Source organism: Macrotis lagotis, chromosome 5, assembly GCF_037893015.1.
Source record: "Macrotis lagotis isolate mMagLag1 chromosome 5, bilby.v1.9.chrom.fasta, whole genome shotgun sequence".
Taxonomy (NCBI): Eukaryota; Metazoa; Chordata; class Mammalia; order Peramelemorphia; family Peramelidae; genus Macrotis; species Macrotis lagotis.
Genome location: NC_133662.1, coordinates 260,716,079 through 260,738,245, shown reverse-complemented (window position 1 = coordinate 260,738,245; position 22,167 = coordinate 260,716,079). Strand labels below are relative to the sequence as shown.

At 41.5% G+C, this 22,167-nt stretch overlaps 1 protein-coding gene across 3 annotated transcripts in view; it reads left to right on the top strand.

Annotated features, from left to right (window-relative positions):
* Positions 1–22,167, top strand: part of ECE2 (endothelin converting enzyme 2) — a 49,950-nt gene that overhangs the window by 18,304 nt on the left and 9,479 nt on the right. For all 3 annotated transcript variants that reach the window (XM_074189616.1, XM_074189614.1, XM_074189613.1), the window contains 7 exons: positions 1,241–1,376; positions 6,771–6,992; positions 13,920–14,044; positions 14,214–14,360; positions 14,507–14,572; positions 21,052–21,240; positions 21,813–21,955. In XM_074189616.1, the coding sequence (XP_074045717.1) occupies positions 1,241–1,376; positions 6,771–6,992; positions 13,920–14,044; positions 14,214–14,360; positions 14,507–14,572; positions 21,052–21,240; positions 21,813–21,955 (1,028 nt within the window). The remainder of the gene's footprint in view (positions 1–1,240; positions 1,377–6,770; positions 6,993–13,919; positions 14,045–14,213; positions 14,361–14,506; positions 14,573–21,051; positions 21,241–21,812; positions 21,956–22,167) is intronic.

The following is a 22,167-nucleotide window of genomic DNA, read 5'->3' as shown; positions in this document are numbered from 1 at the left end:
CTGAATTCTCTTAAGCCTCTGTTTACTTCTCTATAAAATGGGACTACTCCCTCAAACACTGAATTCTATAATGCTATAGCTGCCCAGGATCACATTCCTGGTCTGATCAGAGTTGAACTCAGGTCTTCCAGATTCCAAGGTTGGCCTTCTCCCAAAGATACTGACTTTGCTGTCATGCTAACTGCACACGAAGGGATGGAAAGTGTTTCTCAAACAGAGCAGTATAATAAGCACTCTGATATTTCTTCAGTGCATCCCACGAGACAGTGTGGCATAGCACTGTCATCAGGAAGACTTCAGTTCTAATCCTGTCCACTTTTCTGTGTCCCAGAAATTCCCTAAGACAGTCAGGTGGGCTTCATTAGTAAAGGGAAGTTCCACACTGGGAGTACCCTAGGTTCAAGTAGTCACAGTTGGACCAAAACCCCCACCTCAAATCCACCTCCTGCAGTTACTGTGAAAATCAAATGAAATCATTTATTTATGTAAAGTGTTTTCCAAAGTTTAAGGCACTCCACAAATGAGAGGGATTAGCATTCAGGTTACTTAATGTATCTTCCTTTGATTTTTCTTTCCTTTTTAAAAGGGTTCCATTATCCTTATGCAGAGGAAAGAGTGATTGCCTAAAGTCTGAGGACTTGGGTTCAAATCCCACATCTGATGCTTACAACCAAGAGGACCTTGAACAAATCACTAAGCTTTCCTGAGTCTCAAATTTCCCCTCTGTAAGATGAAAGGGTGGGACTGAATGACCTCTGGGTCCTTTAGCCTTAGTTTCCAGGTTACCTTATCTTCCTGGGCTCAGTTTCCTTAAAGGTAAAGTGAAAGAGTTCAACAAAATGTTCTCTGAAGAACCTTCTAGCTCTTGTTCCATGATCCTATTATTTCACATTCTTCATTCTTCTTAGAACATCATAACTGTCAGAATCTCACTAAGTTTGTGCAATGGATAGAGCACTAAACCTAGGGTCAGTAAATGCTGAGTTCAAATCCTGACTTAACCATTTACTAACAATGTGACCCAGGGCAAGTCATTTAGCCTCTATCTGCCTCAGTTTCTTTTCCTGGAAATGGGGATAATAAGACTGGTGAAGATCAAATGACATTCCTATTTCTAAATAGTACTTACCAAAAGTAGGTGTTTTATATCCTCATCGTCATTGTTATTATTGCTATCATTATTATCATTATTATTCTAGTTTATAGTTCCTCCCTTTTTCTCTTCACTTTGTTCCCCTAGGTGGGCTTCCGAAAAAGGTCAGGAAATTTCCTGGGCTCCCGAACACAGCTAGAACTGACTTTAATGGGCATCTCTCTGCTGTTGGGCATCTTGCTCTTGGGTTGTTCCATTACCCTAGGGGTCCAGTACAGTCAAGGTAGGTGAGCTCCAGGTTCTGCCGCCCCTTTTTTGGGGGGGGGGCACCTGCATCTGGAGTTAGAGGCCTAACTTTGAATTCCTAGCTTCATGATCTTCAGAGCTGATGCCAAGAGAAAGTTCTCAAGAAGAAAGTAAACTTCTTGAAGGCAACAGCAATTGTTTGATTCTTTCTCGCTGTAGTAATGCCCACAGCCAAAGCAGGATCTGTCCATAAATGCTTGATGAATGAAGGAATATTCTAGAAAGGGCTGTCTCTGCAGGTGGGGAATCCTCCTCCTGGAGCTCTTCAAGCAGAGACTAGAAAATTAATTTTTTGGGGGGGGTGTCATAGAGGAAGCTTCTTTTTGGTTCATATTTGGTGCTACTGAGGTCTCTCCCAGCTCTGAGATTTTGTTATTCTGTGACCTTGAGCAAGTCATTGGATGCAATATGATATAGTGGAAAGAGTACTCGGAATGAAGGCAGAGGACTTAACTACTACTTTTCTGACTTTGAGCAAGACACCAACTCTTTGGGCCTCAGTTTCCTCATCTTTAAAATGCCAGGGTTTGACCTAGATAATCTCAAAGGTTTCTTTTAGCTCTAAATCCTATGACCCTCATTCCTAAGATCTCTTATTCAATTTAGGAAGCAGTGGAGGAGTGAATTCATGATGGAATTCCTAGAATTGTGAGGATGGTGGTGGTTGAGAAAAGCCTTGAGTTCTTTCTGCCTTGGTGCTTGACTTCTTTTCCATTAGCCTATGAGCTCTTCAAGAATAGGGATGGTCGGACTGGCTAGGTGGCGCAGTGGATAGAGCACTGGCCCTGGAGTCAGGAGGAGCTGAGTTCAAATGTGGCCTCAGACACTTAATAGTTATCTAGCTGTGTGACCTTGAGCAAGTCATTTAACCTCATTTGCCTTGCAAAAAAAAAAGAAGATGACTAGGGACTGTCTTTTGCCTTTCTTTGCATCCCCAGGGCTTAGCTTAGTCCCTGATCCATAGTAGGTAATGAATGAATATTTATTGACTGAGTGACTTTCCTGCCAAATTCTCTCTTTTATAAAAAGCTATAAGCTTCTTTACATCCTTCCTCCATACTTCCCAATAGTCTGGGGAAAGAGTTTCATTTTTCCTCAACTCAAAAAAGGGACTGGATTAAGTAAACTATAAGATCCTTTAATTATTTAAATCTATGAGTTTATGATTGTATCATGTACATTTTATCAAATAATCAATCAAGAAATATTTATTAAGCACCCACTGTGTGCTAGGCACTAATTTAGAATCTGGAAGTTCAAATATAAAAGTGAAATAGTCTTGCCCTCAAGAAATTTATGTTCTATTTGGGGAATAAATAGACCATTCACCTCATAGACAGGTGAATAAAGAATATATACAAAGGGGCAGCTAGGTGGTGCAGTGGATAGAGCACTGGCCCTAGAGTTGGGAGGACCTGAGTTCAAATCCAGCCTCAGACACTTAATTACCTGGCTGTGTGACCTTGGGCAAATTACTTATCCCTACTGCCTTGCAAAAACTAAACAAAAAAACAAAGAATATATATAATGATTTCTAAAGATGAGACTAATAAACGAGGGTTCAGGAAAGGTCTCTTGAAGGAGGTATTGTTTGAGCTTAGCCTTAAAGTAAACATGGGATTCCAATAGGCAAAGGTGAAGAGGGAGATGATTCCAGTCTTAGGAAAGTGCCTAGGCAAAGGCATAGAGACAGAAGGAATGCTATGAAATTGAAATCTTAAAGAGTCATATAAAATAAGGGAGCAAAATTAAAGCATAATTGTTATGGACAAATAAATTATGAAGACCTGTATGTGATCTTCTAATAAAAATTCTTGACCATTAGAGTGATATAGCTAGATATGAGTTTTAGAAATATCAGTTTGCAAATACAGTAATAAATGGAGCTTTTCTTAAAATGATAAGTAGTTTTGGGCAGCTAGGTGGCACAGTGGATAGAGCACCGACCCTGGAGTCAGGAGTACCTGGGTTCAAATCCAGCCTCAGACACTTAATAATGACCTAGCTGTGTGGCCTTGGGCAAGCCACTTAACCCCATTGCCTTGCAAAAACCTAAAAAAAAAATTCCAGTTATAGCAATAAGATAAGAAAAAGAAATTGAAGGCAATGAGGAAACAAAATTATCACTTTTGTAGATTATGTGATGGTTTACTTGGAAAACTCTAGAGAGTCAACTAAAAAAAAAACTAGTTGAAATTAATCAGTTCCAGGGGCGGCTAGGTGGCACAGTAGATAAAGCACCGGCCCTGGAGTCAGGAGTACCTGGGTTCAAATCTGGCCTCAGACACTTAATAATGACCTAGCTGTGTGGCCTTGGGCAAGCCACTTAACCCCATTTGCCTTGCAAAAAAACCCTAAAAAAAAAAACCAAAGAAATTAATCAGTTCCAACAAAGTTACAGAATATAAAATAAACCCACCCAAACCACGAGCATTACTATATGTTACCAACATAACCCAGCAGGAAGAAATTCCTGAAAGAAAGGGAAATTCCAATTAAAATAATTTTAGAAAATATAGAATTCTTGGGAATCTATCTACCTGCCAAGACAAACACAGGAACTATATGAACACAATTGCAAAACATTTCATACAAATAAAGACAGATTTTAATCACTGAAGCAAGATTAATTATGCATGGGTAGGCTTAGTCAATATATTATAAATGACAATAACCCTTAAATTAGTTCATTTATTCAGTGCCATGCTAACCAAATTACCCAAGAATCACTTTATAGGGCTAGGAAAAATAACAACAAAACCCTTTTGGGGGAACAAAACATCAAACATATCAAGGGAATCAATGAAAAAAAAAGTGACGTTAAGGGGGTCTAGTAATACCAGACTTCAAGCTATACCACAAAGTGGTAATCATCAGAACAATCTGATAGTGGCTAAATAATAGAATGGTTGGTTAGTAGACTATTTATAAATTAAAGAAATGAGCACAGTAGCCTCATATTTAGTAAGCCCAAGATTGCAGATAATAGGACAAATACTATTTGAGAAAATTGCAGGACAAATTGAGAAATTGTCCAGCAGAAACTGGGTATAGACCAATCTCTCATATTTTTTGCCAAGATAAGCTCAAAATGGGTACCTGATTTAGCCACAAAGAGTGATATCATAAAGCAAATTAGCAAAACATGAAAGAAATTACCTATGAATGGTGGAAACATTCAAAACTAATAGAGATGAGAGAGGGGGAGGTTGATGGGAGGTAATAATTTTGAGTACATATAGTTAAAAAGTTTTAGCACAAAACTCAAACAGTCAAAATTAGAAAAAAGAAAGAAACTGTATTGTGTGTGGGGGGGAATCTTTGGAGCAAGTTTTTTTTTCCCTGATAAAGTCTCATTTTTCAAATATATATGGAACTGAGCCCAATTTATAAGAATAAGAGCCTTATTGATCTCCCAATTGCTAATTGAACAAGGGATAATAACAGGCAACTCTCAGAGGAAGAAATAAATCTATTTATAGGTTTAAAAGCTCTAAATCACTAATAATTAGGGAAATGTAAATAACTCTGAGATACCACCTCATACACATCATATTGGCTAAGTAAGAAGATAGAAAAGGAAAATGACAAATGTTGGAGGGCATGTGGGAAAATATGTTCATTAATATACTGCTGATGGAGCTGAAATCTAATCCAACCATTCAGAAGAGCAATTTGGAACCCTGCCCCAAAAGCCATAAAATTAAGAATACCCTTTGACTCAGCAATATTGTTACAAGGTCTATACCCCTAAAGAGTTCAAAGGGAAAGGGAAAGGACACATAGATACAAAAATATTTATAGGGCAGCTAGGTGGCACAGTGGATAGAGCACTGGCCCTAGAGTCAGGAATACCTGAGTTCAAATCTGGCCTCAGACACTTAATAATTACCTGGCTGTGTGGCCTTGGGCAAGCCACTTAACCCCATTCCCTTGCAAAAAAATAATCAGTCAAAAATATTTATAGAAGCCCTTTTTTTGTGGTGGCAAAGAATTGAAAATTGAAGGGATGTGCATCAAGTGGGAAATGGATGAACAAGTGATAGTATTTGAAGCAGCTAGGTGGCTTAGTGGATAGAACACCAATCCTGGAGTCAGGAGGCTAAATCCAAATTTAGACACTTACTAACTGTGTGACCTTGGGCAAGTCACTTAACCCTAAATGCCTCCAAAAAGAAAGAAAAAAACTCAACAAATTATGGTATTTGAATGTGATGAAATACTACTGTGCTGTAAAAAATGATAAAGTGGACAGTTTCAGAGAAACTTGGGAAGACTTATATGAACTGAAGCAAAGTGAAGTGAGCAGACCTAAGATAATTTGCAAGGCAACAGCAGTATGATGATGAATTGTGAAAGATTTAGCTATTCTGATTGATACAATGATCCACCACAATTCCAATTAACTCATGATCAAACATGCTATCCATGTCCACATGCTGAATTCATAAGTCATTTTGAAGAAATTTTCTTCTTAATTTTTTTGAACATGGATAATACAGAAATATATTTACATGACTTTTTATGTGTGTTATATATTTCTTGCCTTCTTGATGAGTGAAAAGAGGTAGAGAATTCACAAGTGAAAATAAAATTGGATTTAAAAAAGTCTATTAATTTGACAACTATATGCAGGATGGATGGGGGTGGGGGGAGAGACTTTAAGCAGGGAGATCAATGAAGAGACTGTTGCTATAGTCAAGGTGAGAGGTGCTGAGGGCTTTACCTACCTAAATGTAGTGTGAGGGTAAATGATAGGGAGGTGGAATCAGCAAGGCTTGGCAATTGATTAGATATAGAATTTTGGATATTGAAAAAGAGTTGAGAATGACTCCAGAGGATTTTCACTCCTTAGCATCTACTATAGAGTGGTCGCTTTATAAATACTTACTTGATAGAATCCCTGGGTTAGGGCAGCTAGGTAGCACAGTAGATAGAGCACCAGCCCTGGAGTCAGGAGGACCTGAGTTCAAATCTGAACTCAGACACTTAATAATTATCTAGCTTTGTGGCCTTGGGCAAGCCACTTAACCCCATTGCCTTAAATACTTAAAAAAATGTATTTAAAAGCTCAACTCAAGTGTCACTTCCTGCAGGAATTCTTTTCTGATTATCTCCTGCAAAGCATTAAATGACTACTTTCTCCAGATATTTGAAATTTAATTTTCCATTAAAATATTGTGGAATGATACATATATCATGGGAGGGAGGGGATGGTGCTCTTTGAGGGCAGTCTTTGTTGTACTTGAGTTTTTGTATTTCGATTTAAGGCACAATAAATGTGTATGGATTGGTCACTTGATTTCTTCTTTGAGCATCAGGTTTCTCCTCCTTTGTTGAAGGAGGATCTTTCTCCCTTACTTTTTCTCAGGCACAGTCTCATTAAATAACACCTGCCTGACTGAAGCCTGCATTCGAGTGGCTGGTAAGATTCTGGAATCCCTGGACCGGGAGGTGAACCCCTGTGAAGACTTTTACCAATTCTCTTGTGGTGGCTGGATGCGGCGAAACCCACTGCCAGATGGACGCTCAAGATGGAATACTTTCAATAGTCTCTGGGACCAGAATCAGGCTGTGCTGAAACATCTCCTTGGTGAGTTACCTGGGTAATCTAGAGAACACCTGGGGAAGGGTCATATCAGAGACCAGGATCTCCTCAAGGAGGGAAAGGCAGGTGAGGACCCTAGTGATGACAGAGAAGTAGGAAGTGTCACCCAACCAAGAAAAATCCTAATGACACAATAGCCAGCGCAGAATTTGGAATATGATCCAATCTCATCTCACAATTACTATCTGCTTTAAATAAGATACTTAACCTTACTGGGCTTCAGTTTCTTCCTCTCTAAAAAAAATAGGCTTAATTGTCATAAAACTCATAAACAAAAGAGTTTTCAGAAGAAGTAATGGTCAGGAGAATCAAAAGCTGCAGAGAAGTCGAAATGGATAGGGATTGAGAAAGGTCATCACATTTGTCAATTAATTAACCTGAGAGACAGGTTTCAATTGAGAGAGAATAGTATGGTTAGATAGCTTTTTCTAGGAGTTTACAAGAGAGGGGGGAGATAGGATATTTTCTTGAGAAAATGACAGTCAAAAGAAGGGTTTTTTTTTTTAAGGATATGGAGTTTTTGTTTTTTTAAAAAAAGTACCTTGATGATAGGATGTTTACCTTATGATTGACTTTTTTAAGTAACAACAAGCAATATAATAGATACATCTCTGTTAAAACTGGGGTGAAAATTTTCCTTCTATTTAGCTTGCCAGAATTGAGTGGTGGCATAGAAAGGGGTTACTCTAAATTAGATATAAATGTATTTTAAATCCTCCTTATGTATTTTCATTCATTTCTTTAATAAAATTACTTATTTTGAGGGGTGGCTAGGTGGTGCAGTGGATAGAGCACCAGCCCTGGAGTCAGGAGTACCTGAGTTCAAATCCCGCCTCAGACACTTAATTACCTAGCTGTGTGGCCTTGGGCAAGCCACTTACCCCATTGCCTTGCAACCCCCCCCCCTTAAAAATAAATAAAATTACTTATTTTTTTATACTTGTAAATAAAAAAAAAACTTAGTCTCTGAGGTCCCTTCCTCTAAATCTGTGGTCTGTGCTGACCAGAGTAGCTGGAGAGAGCATTGGGAAAGTCTTTGCTTAAGAAGCAAGAGATTAAAGTTGTACAGCCCTCTCTGCCCTTAGCTAGAGGGGGAAAAATCCCTTACCTCTCTGAACCTCTTGTGTCTGTCAACTTGAGAGAGGATTAGTTGCTGTCCAAGGTACTGATGGGAGTTAATAACCTATAATAATAATAATAATAACAAAAATTATTGCATCTCTATAATGCAATTGAAGACCAAAGAGGCAGCTAAGGGGGACAGTGGATAGAGCACTGGCCCTGGAATCAGGAGGACCTCAAATTTGATCACAGTCACTTAATATTTACTTTGCTGTGTGACCTTGAGCAAGTCACTTAACCCTATTGCCTTGCAAAAATAAAAAAAAGTCTACAAAACCTTTTATTCACTAGTCCCCTCTGCAGTGTGGAGGTGAGGGATTATCATCACTATTTCCTTTTTTAAAAAAATTTCACAATGATTTCTTTGGTGTAGTGCAACAGTGTCTAACTGGATACTTGTAAGTGCATTTTGACTTAGAAAACAACATAAGAACATTATCTATATGTTGTTGAATTTTTATTTTGTTAGCTATTTCATAGTTATATTTCAATCTGATTTGAGCAGCACTTGGAAGTATTGTGGGTCAAATGTATCCAGAGAGACTCCCAGCTGAGTGGCATCCCTAGTAAAGATCTGGGACCAAATTGTTCTGCACCTCAGAATAGTCTCAGAGAACCACCTTAGGGCACAAAGAGGGCCACACAGTGAGTATATATATCAGGGGTGGGAGTGGAACCCAGGTCTTCTTAACTTTGAGACCTGATTCTTTTTCTTTTTTTTTTTTTTAGGTTTTTGCAAGGCAAATGGGGTTAAGTGGCTTGCCCAAGGCCACACAGCTAGGTAATCATTAAGTGCCTGAGGTCAAATTTGAACTCAGATCCTCCTGAATCCAGGGCCAGTGCTCTATCCACTGCTCCATCTAGCTGCCCCAGAGACCTGATATTTTATCCACTTTGTCATACAGCCTCATATTGTTGTCCATTTTCCAGATTTAACAAATGGAGGCTCAGAAGGCAAAGGGGAAGCTAGGTGGCACAGTGGATAGAGCACCAGCCCTGGAGTCAGGAGGACCTGAATTCAAATCTAAACTCAGATGCTTAATAATTACCTAGCTGAGTAACCCTGGGCAAGTAGCTTAACACCATTGCCTTGCAAAAAAAAATGAAGAAAGAAAGATGGATGGACAGAAAAAAAGAAAGAAAGAAAGAAAGAAAGAAAGAAAGAAAGAAAGAAAGAAAGAAAGAAAGAAAGAAAGAAAGAAAGAAAGAAAATAGAAAGAAAAGAAAGAAAGGCAAAGCAATTTTCCCAAAGTCATGTAACTCAGTGGTACTGGAACCAAGTACCACTAGTGATAACAGAATATATAGAGCATTAAGCCTGGAATCAGAAGACCTGAGATCAAATTCAGCAATGTGGCACTGAGCAAGTCAATTCACCTCTGCCTCAATTCCCTCATCTGTGAAATAATAATAGCATCTGCCTCCCATGGTTGTGAGGATTAAATAAGATAATAATTATCAAGTGTTTAGCACGGTGTTATATAAATGTTGGCTATTACTTTTTCCCCTGACTATAGACCCAAGTCTGTTTCTACTAAGAGACTTTCCATTACCTTGAGGGATGAAATTGGTGGGATGCCAGGGGTGGAAAGATCTGTATTAATTCTCTTTTTGGAACCCAGCAAGAGTTCCTACCACTTTTTGAGACTTAGATCACAGTACTCTTCTCCATTTATTTTATATTTTAGTTAAACTAGATTTCTTGTTGCTCCCACAACTCTAAGCCTGTGCCAGGGTACTCACCTGGCAAATAACCCTCAGTGGCTCCCTATTGCCCCAAGATAAAATGAAAAAGTCCTTTTCTTTGTCTGTAAAGTCATTTCTAAGCTTCCTTTAGTCTATCTTTCCAACCCTGTTGTACATTGTTTCCCTTCAGGCCTTCTACTATCCAGTATAACTGACCCACTGTTCTCAGAAATTGGCATTTCCTGTGCCACCTTCTTCCTTTGCCTGGAACACACTTCACCCCTCACTTCTTCCTCCTAAAATCCTTAAAGATGCAGATGCCACCTGTATGGGAAGCCTTTCTCAATCTCCTAGCTACTTGGGCTTCCTTCATTGCATTTGAACGGCTCAAGATTTTTTTTTGTATTTATTTATCTGTTTCATTTGTATTTATTTTATTTTCCTGTTCAAATACGCTGATACGATTAAGCTCCTTGAACTCAAATACTATTTTGAAGGCTGCTCCAGAGCTTTTCCCTTCACAACTTTATTTTTTATTTTTGCAAGGCAATGGGGTTAAGTGGCTTGCCCAAGGCCACACAGCTAGGTCATTATTAAGTGTCTGAGGCTGGATTTGAACTCAGGTCCTCTATCCACTGCGCCACCTAGCCACCCCCACAACTTTATATAGAACTGCTATGCAGACCTTAAAACTACAGATTCCACCAAAAAAAGAACAAAACACATTCTCAATTCAAGATATCATGGAGCATCTTCAGGAAAGGTCTGTCTCCTCAGGGGTAAAGGGAAGGTATAACTCTTCTATCCTTCTATTCTTGTATCCCCAGAGCCCAGCACGATGCCGTATGTGTAGATAGCAGTTCATTTGTCACTTAGTAGATAAACACTGTGAAAATGGGAAGAGTGAGAAGTCCCAGGTTCAAATCCCAGTTCGACCACTTCCTACTTGCAGGATCTTCACCTCCCTGTATCATAGTTTCCTCTTCTGTAAAATGGAGGGATTGGACTCAGTGGCTTCTGAGATTCCTTCCAGCTTCAGCTCTAGAGTTTTTGATCCTATGTCCCTATTAGAATCCACTGTTTCCTTTAAGACTTGACTCAAGGGCCACCCTGTCCATGAAGCCTTTCTCATGGCTCACCCGTTGTAAGGGCTTCTCCCTTTAATTTGCTCTTTCTTTTTTTTCTTTATTTTTTAGGTTTTTGCAAGGCAATGAGGTTGAGTGACTTGCCCAAGGCCACACAGCTAGGTCATTATTAAGTGTATGAGGTCGGATTTGAACTCAGGTACTGCTGACTCCAGGGCTGGTGCTCTATCCACTGCATCAGCTAGCTGCCCCTAATTTGCTCTCTCTATAAAGCTAGACCTTAGAAAGCAATTAGCTCAAGCCCTTCCTTTATAAATAAGGAAATTAAGTCCCAGAAACATTCAATAACTCGACTAGGATCTCACTGATAAGAAACCCTGAACTCAGGTGTGTGTTGGGGGCATGTTGAAGACATCTCTCTTCATTTTTTCCTAGAGGATACTTTCTTTAGATATTGTTCCTGCAGTCAGGAGGACCTGAGTTCAAATCTCAGATATATTAACTGTGTGACCCTGGGCAAGTGTAACCCCAATTGCCTACACACACACACACACACACACACACACACACACACACACACCCCTTCTATATCCTCATATTAATGGATCAAGTATAAGGCCCATATTTGTCACCTCCTTGATAGACTGAACTTAAGCTCCTTGAGGGTAGAGGCTGTTTCCTTGTTGTTCTGGGGAGACCAGGACTAGCACAACACCTGGTGGTGTCGGCACTTAGCTTTTTGAGTCCAAATCATCTGAGTCATAGAGGAGAGTCCGTAGTGACTGTCTGGCTAGTATCAGGCAGCATTTGAACCCAGGTCCTCTTTTGTTGTTGTTGTTGTTGTCATAAAAATTGTAGTAAATTATTAATTTTATTTGACAAAACATGAACTAAGAAATTGCATAGATTGCATGTATGGGGGCATTGTTTGGGTCCAGTAGCATGTAAGGATGGAAGAAGAGAACTTGTTACTTCCTCTTGGCTAGGACTCATCCCCCTTTGAGTAGTCGCACTTCTCCCTTCAGTTGTGCCTTGCTCATTAGTCAATGCCCTTGACAGTATCTCTGGGTTGTTGGGGTTTTTTGGTTGTTTATGCCAAGTTTGGTGTTTCCTTTGCCAATTCAAAGGGTTGATTTCCTCAGTCAATTTTTCATAATTCTCCTGTATGACTCTCACTTCTTTTTTCCGTTTTCTTCTTCCTTTCTTCTTTGGTTTTTAAAACCCTTTGAAAGTTCTGCCAAGGTTTGGGATTTGAGGCCAATTCATAAACCCAAGACTTCCCACGTATGTCATTTGTCACTGCTTTCTTCTTCTGATATGACATTTTTTTCTTTCCTTTTTTTTTTCTTTTGGCTGGGCAATAGGGTTAAGTGGCTTTCCCAAGGTCACACAGCTAGCTAATTTTTAAGTGTCTGAGGCTGGATTTGAACTCAGGTACTTCTGACTTCAGAGCTGGTGCTCTATCCACTGTGTCACCTAGCTGCCCTGAGATGACATTTTTATCCTTCCTATTGGAATTGGAGCTTTCTCTATGGTTAGCACTCTTTTTGTTTTTTTTGCTCATTTTGATAGTTGACTTCTGCTCCTGGGCTACAGGAAGTATAGGCCCAATGTGCTGCAACCAGGGTCTGGTCCTGGCATACCACTTGCCAAGGTGTTGCCTATGCAACCCAGGTGTTGCTTGCTTATGCCGAGATTTGTTTCCTTTATGCTCAGGCTTTGCCTATGCAGTCATTTGCTCCCAATCCAGTATTTATGTTCCTATGACTCAGACTTTATCTGGAGTGGGAACCTGAGATGCACAATGGCTTTCCTACCTACACTGGGATATACTTTCCCTTTACCCCTGAGGAGACAGACCTTTCCTGAAGATGCTCCATGATATCTTGAACTGAGAATGTGTTCTGTTCTTTTTTTGGTGGAATCTGTAGTTTTAAGGTCTGCATAGAGGTTATATTTAAAGTTGTGGAGAGAAAAGCTCTGCTAACTTTGTCGTGCCATCTTGGTTCTGCCCCAGAACTTCTTGTCCTTAATTTTTTTTGTTTTTTTTGTTGTCCTTAATTTTGAAGAGGACCAATGACAGTTGGTAGTTGATGTCCGACTTGCAAGTAAAGTGGATTTAAGTGATGCAGGATTGTCCATAGTCATCATCTTCACACTCTCCTCTGGATCTATTGGGATCCAATGGCAAGATATAGATCAGGAGGACTGGAGATGACCCCAGGAGAGACCTTGGCCTTTTAAGCTAAGGTTTTTCCAAAGTCTCAGTTTGTCTATGGAACATGGTCTAGTTCCCCAGGTCAAGGTAGAGGTCTCCTGGCAGGCTCTCCAAAAATGTTGCCCCGTGATCGATAATTTGCTTGTGAAGAACCACTGATTTGACCTGGGAAATGCAGGTGTGAAAAGAAAATAGAGATTTATGAAAAGAAGTTACAACACAAAAGAAAGTAATAGAAACGTTAAGAAGAGATTAAAGAAAAAGTCATGTGGAGTGCTAATTAATCTTGGTAGGCCCGCTGCCAGGCTCAGCAGAAGTCTGGGGAAAACAAAACGAACTCAGGTCTTCTTAACACCAGCTCTCCCTGCAGCACACTGGCTTCCTCAACAACCCTGTACAAGTCAGGACTTATTAAACATTGAATGAATGAATGTGTAGCCTTGGAGAAATGAGTATCTAGAGATCTTGTAAAGTCCAGGTACTCTACAGGACTTCCCTGGACAGAGATTAAGATGCCAAGATTTGTCTTCCATCCAGAACTCCATAGAGGTGTTGACCCTGTTGAGGCAAAGAGCAGCAGTAGCAACAGCTCCCTCACCCAGATCCCTAGTTATTTGACAGTGTACTTCCCTTCTCCCTGACATATTTGCAAACAAGGGATCTTAGGATCCCAGATCTAGAGCTAGAAATGACCCTAGAGGGCAGAGGGTAAGTGACTGGCTTAAGGTCACACAGCTCATGAGTGGCTGAGGCAGGATTTGAGGCTAGAGATGGTGACATGATGCCCTCTCACACATGCAGAGAATGAGACCTTCAACTCCACCAGCGAGGCAGAGCGCAAGACTCAACGTTACTATCTCTCCTGCCTCCGGGAACAACGAATTGAAGAGCTGGGGGCCCAGCCCCTCCGAGACCTCATTGACAAGGTGGGACTAGACCCAGTTCAGGAATAAGGACATGGGGATTGCTTGTGGGAGAGATCAAGGAGAAAGAGAGGATCAGAGGGGCCTAGCTGGCAGGTCCTTCCTCTTACCTAGAGCCAAAGGAAAAGAGAGTTCAGGAACCAGAGAGCCTTTTGGGTTTCCTCTCTTCTAGATTGGAGGCTGGAACATCACAGGACCCTGGGCACAGGACAACTTCATGGATGTTTTAAAGATGGTGTCTGGGACCTACCGGGCCAGCCCATTCTTCACAGTCTATGTCAGTGCAGATGCCAAAAGCTCCAACAGCAATGTTATTCAGGTGAGAGGCTGGGCAGGATCCAAAGACAGGTTGTGTGCATATGCTCTTGGATCCCTGGATCCAACAGTTGTTGGAGGGAAGCTCATGTGGCTTCCTCTTCCCCACCACCTTGCCAGTCCAGATGACCCTTTTTCCTTTTTCTACAGGTGGATCAGTCTGGTCTCTTTCTGCCTTCCAGGGATTATTACCTGAACAAGACAGCCAATGAGAAAGTAAGGAGTCTCTCTGCAGCCTCCCCTGTCCTCTTATTTTCTCTGTTCATGGTGGGGCTTGGGCAATTCCACCTAGCAACTCCAAAGTTAGGTTATTGTCATTCATTCAATCAACAAACTTTGATAAGCCTCTCTACCTTGTTTAGGACACTGGCCTATGCACTCTGAGTGGTACCAAGAGGGGTAATATTATCTATTTAGAGCTGGAAGGGACTATGCAGGCCAGTGAACTCAAACCCTTCATTTTACAGGAAGGTTTTGAAAGGGGAGCTGTCTTGCCCACAGTCACATGCATGGTAACTATCTGAGGCAGAATTTGAACTCAGTTTTTCCTAATTTGGAGTTCACTGTCTTCTATCTTGATGAGTTTACAGTCTCTTTGGGAGAAGGAAGGAAAAGATAGATATAAAGGAATAGATGAGTAATGTTGTTTGAATGGTACATTACTATAGGAATTTAAAAAGAGCAGAGATGATACAAGCACAGAATTACTGTGAGCTAGAGGCCATCAACAATCATTTATTAAGAATCTTGGGGCAGCTAGCTGATGCAGTGGATAGAGCACCAGCCCTGGAGTCAGGAGGACCTGAGTTCAAATCTGGCCTCAGACATTTAATAATTACCTAGCTGTATGACCTTGGGCAAGTCACTTAACCCCACTGCCTTGCCAAAAAAAAAAAAAAGAATCTATTGTGTGCCAGAGGTTAGAAATAACAAGTAAAAATGATCTTTGCTATCAAAAAACTTCCATTCTGGGGCAGCTAGGTGGCGCAGTGGACAGAGCACTGGCCTTGGAGTCAGGAGTTAAATCCGGCCTCAGACACTTAATAATTACCTAGCTGTTTGGCCTTGGGCAAGCCACTTAACCCCATTACCTTGCAAAAACTAAAAAAAATAAAAAATAAAACTAAACTAAAACAAAACTTCCATTCTTTTGGAGGACCCTCAGTTAGAAGGGACCTCATCCACAAAATGGTCCAAATCATTGTTTTTATTCAGTTATTCCAGTTATGTACAACTGTTTGTGAGACTATTTGGGTTTTTCTTGGCAAAGATATTGGAGTAGTTTGGCATTTCCTTTTCTAGATTATTTTTGCAGATGAAGAAACTGAGGGAAACAGATCAAGTGACTTGCCCAGGGCCACAAAACCAGCAGGTATCTGAGGTTAGATTTGAATTTATTTTTTACTTTTTCTTTTTTGGCAAGGTAATGGGGTTAAATGACTTGCTCAAGGTCACACAGCTTTTAAGTATCAAATGTCTGAAGCCGCATTTGAACTCAGGTCCTCCTGATTCCAGGGCCTGTTGCTCTATCCACTGCGCCACCTTGCTGACATTGTCCAAATCATACCTGGAAAAAACAGTTCTCAAAACTGCATATCTGAGAAGTGGTCATATAGCTTCTTTCTAAATACCCCTGATGAACATTATCCTAATTCTGATGAGCCCACTAAGCATCCAAAGCAGTTTATTCCACTTCTGTGGAATATACGACTCTGATTTATGGAAAGTTTTTTAATGACAAGAAACCTAAATCTGTCTCTGAAACTTCCACTCATTACTCTTTCTAGGGTCAGAGACCTCAGTTTCTTCTTTAAAGTTGAATAATTAACTGTTCTGCTTTAAACTGAAAGTTCCATTATCTAGGTAACTGAAGCCTCCATCGCTAGATGGCGCAGTGGATAAAGTGCTGGGCCCAGAGTCAGGGAAGATCTGAATTCAAATCCAGTTTTTTATGATCTTGGAAAAAAAATCATTTAATCTTTATTTACCTCAGTTTCCTCAATTGTAAAATGGGGATCTTAATAGTAGGGTTATTATGTTGATCAAATGAGATAACATTTGAAAAGCACAGTGTTGAGAATGCTAGGTGGCTCAGGGGATAAAGCACCGGCCCTGGAGTCAGGAGGACCTGAGTTCAAATCCGGCCTCAGACACTTAATAATTACCTAGCTAGGTGGCCTTGGGCAAGCCACTTAACCCTATTGCCTTGCAAAAACCTAAAAAAATAAAAAAAGAGAGAAAGAGAAAAAAAGAAAAGCACAGTGTTAGGGGCAGCTAAGTGCCCCAGCGTACCAGCCCTGGAGTCAGGAAGATCTGAGTTCAAATCTGAATGCAGGCACTTAATAATTACCTGGCTAGATGACCTTGGTTAAGTCACTTAATCCCATTGCCTTGCAAAAAACTTAATTCACAGATGCAAAATAGGCACTATATAAATTCTAGCTAGTATGATTATTATATTATTATTAGCACATATGCTGTTTGTGATCAACTTCCTTTTCTATTTCCTCCTTCTATCTAGATGATCTCTAATAAAATTTCTTCTGATTCTCTATCCACTGACCATCATCCAAGTGCCTTCTCCCAATTCCTCCTGGGATTATATCTTTTTTTTGGGGGGGGGGGTTGCAAGCCAATGGTGTTAAGTGGCTTGCCCAAGGCCACACAGCTAGGTCATTAAGTGTCTGAGACCGGATTTGAACCCAGCTACTCCTGACTCCAAGGCCGGTGCTTTATCCACTGCGCCACCTAGCCGCCCCAGATTATATCTTCTTAATAGAGAGTACTACTAAATAGAAAATCCAACAGTTACCTATTCTTAATTCTATTGAACAAAGTAACACCATCTATACTTCAGTCATGGATTTCATCTGACCAAGCCTCAGTTTCTTGGTTTCTTTGTATGAGATTCTCTTGCATCTCCTGCTTGTGGCCCAGCCATTTGAAGGAATGTTTTTTATTTCTTGTTGCTTTCCTGGACTTTTTCCCCAGTGAACTTTGGGATGTCTTAAATGCTATTCTGCATTCCTCCTTTCCAGGTGGTCTAAACTTGGTGTCTATACATAAAAGGGTTTTTGACAGGCAGAGACAGGGGAATAATAAGGTAAGGACTGACTGTCCACTTTATGGGATGAAAGGAAAGGGAGTGGTCAGATTTGTAGCTTGATGAAGTGGCAGAGTTTGTGGAACAGTTCTTTAGAATCTGGCCTGTCTAGACAAGTTGATGCTAAGGTAATTCCCCATCCTAGAGGGCAGGGTCTGATTGACTTAGGACCTTTGTTTTTCTAGCCTAGCACAGCCCAGGAACAAGAAAGTATTAAATAAATGTTTGTTAGATTGCATAATGACTAGTCTATCAGTCTTTCTTTCAGTAGGGATGCATTTATTAAGCCCTGGTACCATACCCAGGAGCAGCTAGGTAGCGTAGGTCTGAAGTCACAAGAACAACATTTCTATGCTTTCTGAACAAATATGGCTTAGGTTCTGGGCCCTGTCTAGAGCATATTTTGACATAATATATGAGAATGCTTTACAGGACACAAGATACATGATATGGCGAAATTTCTGACCAGATAACATGATCCTGAGACAGTCTCTATCAGCTTGAGGAGAGGCACAAAATAACACATTTCTCCAGAGATGTTGCAAAAACCTAACATTCCTTGGGTTACACAAGCCCTGCTGTTTTTGTAGGTGGAAAGGCAGCATACAGAGTACAAGTTAACTATTTGCTGTCTGACTAGCATTTCTGGTTCAGAAGGAACAGGGAGAAAGCTGGTTTAACTGGACTATAGAGTTCAGGTAGCAGGAAGAGGGATGGACAATAAGCTTGGAAAGGTAGAGTGAGACCAAGGTGAAAAGAACTTTGGGTTGTTAAGCAGAAGTTTATACTTGGTCCCAGAGACAGACGATAGGGAGGCATTGAATTTGATAAAAGTTGGTGGCAAGGGGTGGCTAGCTGGTGCAGTGAATAGAGCACCGGCCCTGGAGTCAGGAGGACCTGAGTTCAAAGCTGGCCTCAGACACTTACTAATGACCTAGCTGTGTGACCTTGGGCAAGCCACTTAACCCCACTGCCTTGCAAAAAAAGTAAAAGAAAAAAGTTGGTGGCAAGATTTGAGGTAGGAGAGTTCACAGGGAAGGGTACAGTGAAGGGATGGGCGCCAATAGAGATGTTTTCAGAAAAAAAAAGAAAGTAGAAAGTTCTTAATGGAGGCCTTCAACCTTTTCAATCAACTTGAATGAATAAAGAAGGGACAGAGCTAGGAGGGCGAACTTGAGAAAGGTGGTTGATATGGAAAGTCAACATGTATTGAGTGCGAGAAGTGTGCTAAAACAGCCTAAGCTTTAGGTCTTTAGGGAGATCATTTTGGAGAGGCTGCTGGACCAGGAAGATCTGGGAGTCATTTAACCTTTATGGATCTTAGGGCCTTCATCTGTAAAGTGGAGAGGCCTCAAGGCTCCCTCCAGCTCTAATCGATGAGCTAATTCGATTATCTTATAAATTGAGGCCCAGCTAGGTGACACGATCTGTTCTTGGTCACGTTGCTAGAAAATGAGGACTTCCCCACTTCAGCAAAATTGGTGGTCAAGGTCTCTCTAGATGAATCATTGTGTGGTCTTTCAGAGTCCTCCCTAGGAGAAAAGACAAAGGAAGGGCCTCAAGCTTTAGTGTCCAACTCAGGATTTGTTGAAGGATACTCTAGAGAGTTCATTGAGACCTCAGGAGGACAGGAGATGAGAATGGGATCCTGCCAACTCCTAAATGGGGTTGGAAACAAGATGGGGTTTAGTAGTGGCAGTTGTAAGGATAGCTTCACGTATTTTTTTTCCTGCCAGGAAAAGTACCGTCTCTGAGATTTTAGAGACTATTTTGCTGATTGCTGATATATTGATTCTTTGAGATATTTGATCGCTGAGTGGGGAATGTGTTTTTATTTACTCAACTTTGGCTAAATTAGTGAGCATCTTTGTTGAGCTAGCCTCTGTAAGGACATCAGAACCCAGATGGACCCCTAACCATGAGGCTGTTCTTTGGAAAAATGGGGGACAACTTCTCAAGTGGTGTTAGGAGCTAAAGCTTGCTTATGCAAGGGTCATTTAATACTTAGAGGATGGGGTGGCTAGGTGGTACAGTGGATAGAACATAGGCACGGGAATTAGGAGGACCTGAGTTCAAATCTGATCTCAGATGCTTAATACTTACCTAGCTATGTGACCTTGGGCAAGTCATTGAATCCCATTGCCTTGCAAAAACAAAAAAAATACTTAGAGGGTACATATACATGAGAATTATGAGAATTATATTTTCAATCTATCACTTTCCCTTTGCTGACCTTAAAGGACTTATTATTGTAGCCTTAAAAATGGTCTTTGGATGTTATTTTATTTTTACAATCTCATCATTTTCCCAAACTCCCCCCGCCCCAATTGAATACTTCCAGTCACTAATTGATCAACAAGCATTTCTAAAATTCCTACTTTGTTCCAAGAAATGAGTTCTAGGTTTAAGGTACCTAGAGTTAGGAACATCTAGAGAAAAAATAAGTCCCTACACAGGAAGAACTTACATTCTCTGGCAGGCCACGCACAAATGAGCAGGTAAGGGGGGGGGGGCTACAAGGTAACTTCAGAGGAGGCATTCTTGGGAGATTCACAAATGGTCCCATGTAGGAGGCTGTGTTTGATCTAGCTTCTGAAGGAGGCTGGGTCATGAATATTCTAGGCCTGGAGCATAGAGAGGCATCACAGAGGCTTTACGATTGTAGGGGTGAACCAAAAGGATGGATGGTAAGGATGACGACCCTAGATTGAATCACTCCAGGTTCAGAGCCTAGCAAGGCAGTCACAACAAAAGATCAAGTTAGTAAAGGGCTTCTAGGTGGTACAGTACATATTTAGGACTTGGAGTTCAACTCCACCTTCAGACACTTACTAGTTGTGTAATCCTGGGTAAGTCACTGTATTTCGATTGCCTCCAAAGGGACAAAAAAGGGCCAGCTGGCTTGAAGGTGCTAGAAAAGGCAGGATTGCAGTAATTACTTGACTTTGTTGGTTGGGGCTGGCTCAGGAGACATGGACAATTAAGAGGAAGATCAGAAGAGTAGAGAGACATCTGGAGACCATCAGAACCAAAATCTAGAGCAGGAAGGAAATGGAAGGCTACCTTTTTCAGTCACCTGATTTTATAGCTGAAACTAAGGCCCAGTGAAACTTTAACTTTGCTCAAAATTACACAGGAATTGGGGCGGCTAGGTGGCGCAGTGGATAAAGCACCAGCCCTGGAGTCAGGAGGACCTGAGTTCAGATTTGTCCACAGACACGTTAAAAAAAAAACCCAACTTGCTTAACTGTATGACCTTGGACAAGTCAGTTTATTTGCTCAACTTTGGGATTACCTTGCAAAAATAAGTTCTTTTTTTAAAAAAGAGTACAAAGCAACCTTCTTTCAGAGAAATCAGGGAATTTGTCCAAGGTCACATCGCTAGAAGGATCAAACCTAAGTCCTTTGATGATAAATAAAAACTGTGTCTCACTGAGTCACACTGTTTCTTCCCCCCCCCCCCCATGGATAGGGGAGCACTTCAGAAATAGGACAGTACTTTGGAAATGGGGATCAGCTTCAGCAAGTAGGGGCTAGCAGAACAGGCAGGAGGGGAGGATTGTGTCCCCAGGGCCTCCTCCCATGGTTACAGGTGCTCATTGCATACCTGGACTACATGGTGGAACTAGGGACTCTGCTGGGTGGCCACCCCGACTCCACAAGGGAGCAGATGCAGCAGGTGATAGAACTAGAAATCGAGCTGGCCAACATCACGGTACCCCAGGACCAGCGGCGGGATGAAGAAAAGATCTACAATAAGATGAGCATTGCCGAGTTGCAGGTGGGCAGGCCAGGAGGGGAGGACAAAAGATGGGCCAAGGACTCTGGGAGAGGGCTCGGGGGGCTTCCCAGGTATACCCTCCTTCCCTGGTGTGGCTCAAGGTTTATATGCCCCACTCTTTTGGGCTCTCTAAAAGATACCGACAGAATCCCTGGGCTCTGGTGAGTCAAGGAAAACAGACATTACCCTGAAACTGGGGCAGAAGATTTGTGAACCTCAGTAATTGTCCTGATTTTCTGGTCTCTCCTCCCATCAGCTGCTTCCCTTCCCAACCAAGGAAATCTAACCAGTCTCTTCTGCCCTGGGCCTAGTCCATAGGCTCAGCTAAGCAGCAGCTGGGACTGGACTCTGAGACAGAGCTAGGGGAGGGGGAGGATGTCCAGGCTGTTCCTGTCCCTCCTCCACTCCCCTCTGCAATTCCTAAGTAACCAGATGCGGTTGTTATAGCAACAGGACAGGATGTCAGGGCCTGCATCAGAAGCTGAAGGGCCTGGGTGGAGGACTTGACCAGAACTTAGGGCAGATAGGAAATCTCCTTGACCTCATTCTCCCTCTGCTCTCCTCACTCCTAGGCCCTGGCTCCCTCTGTGGAGTGGCTGGATTTCCTATCTTTCTCCCTGTCACCCCTGGAGCTGGGAGAGGCAGAGCCCGTGGTGGTGTATGGGATTGACTATTTGCAGCAGGTGTCGGAGCTCATCAACCGCACAGAGAGAAGGTGGGGGGGGGCAGCGGCAGACCCCCAAGAGGAAGAATTGAATGTGTGTGTGTGTGTGTGTGTGTGTGTGTGTGTGTGTGTGTGTGTGTGTGAGAGAGAGAGAGAGAGAGAGAGAGAGAGAGAGAGAGAGAGAGAGAGAGATGGGCTGCAGAGCATGTCTGGGGGCTCCCTGAGCATAGTGCCAAAGCAGGTTACCCAATTTGGGATTCTGA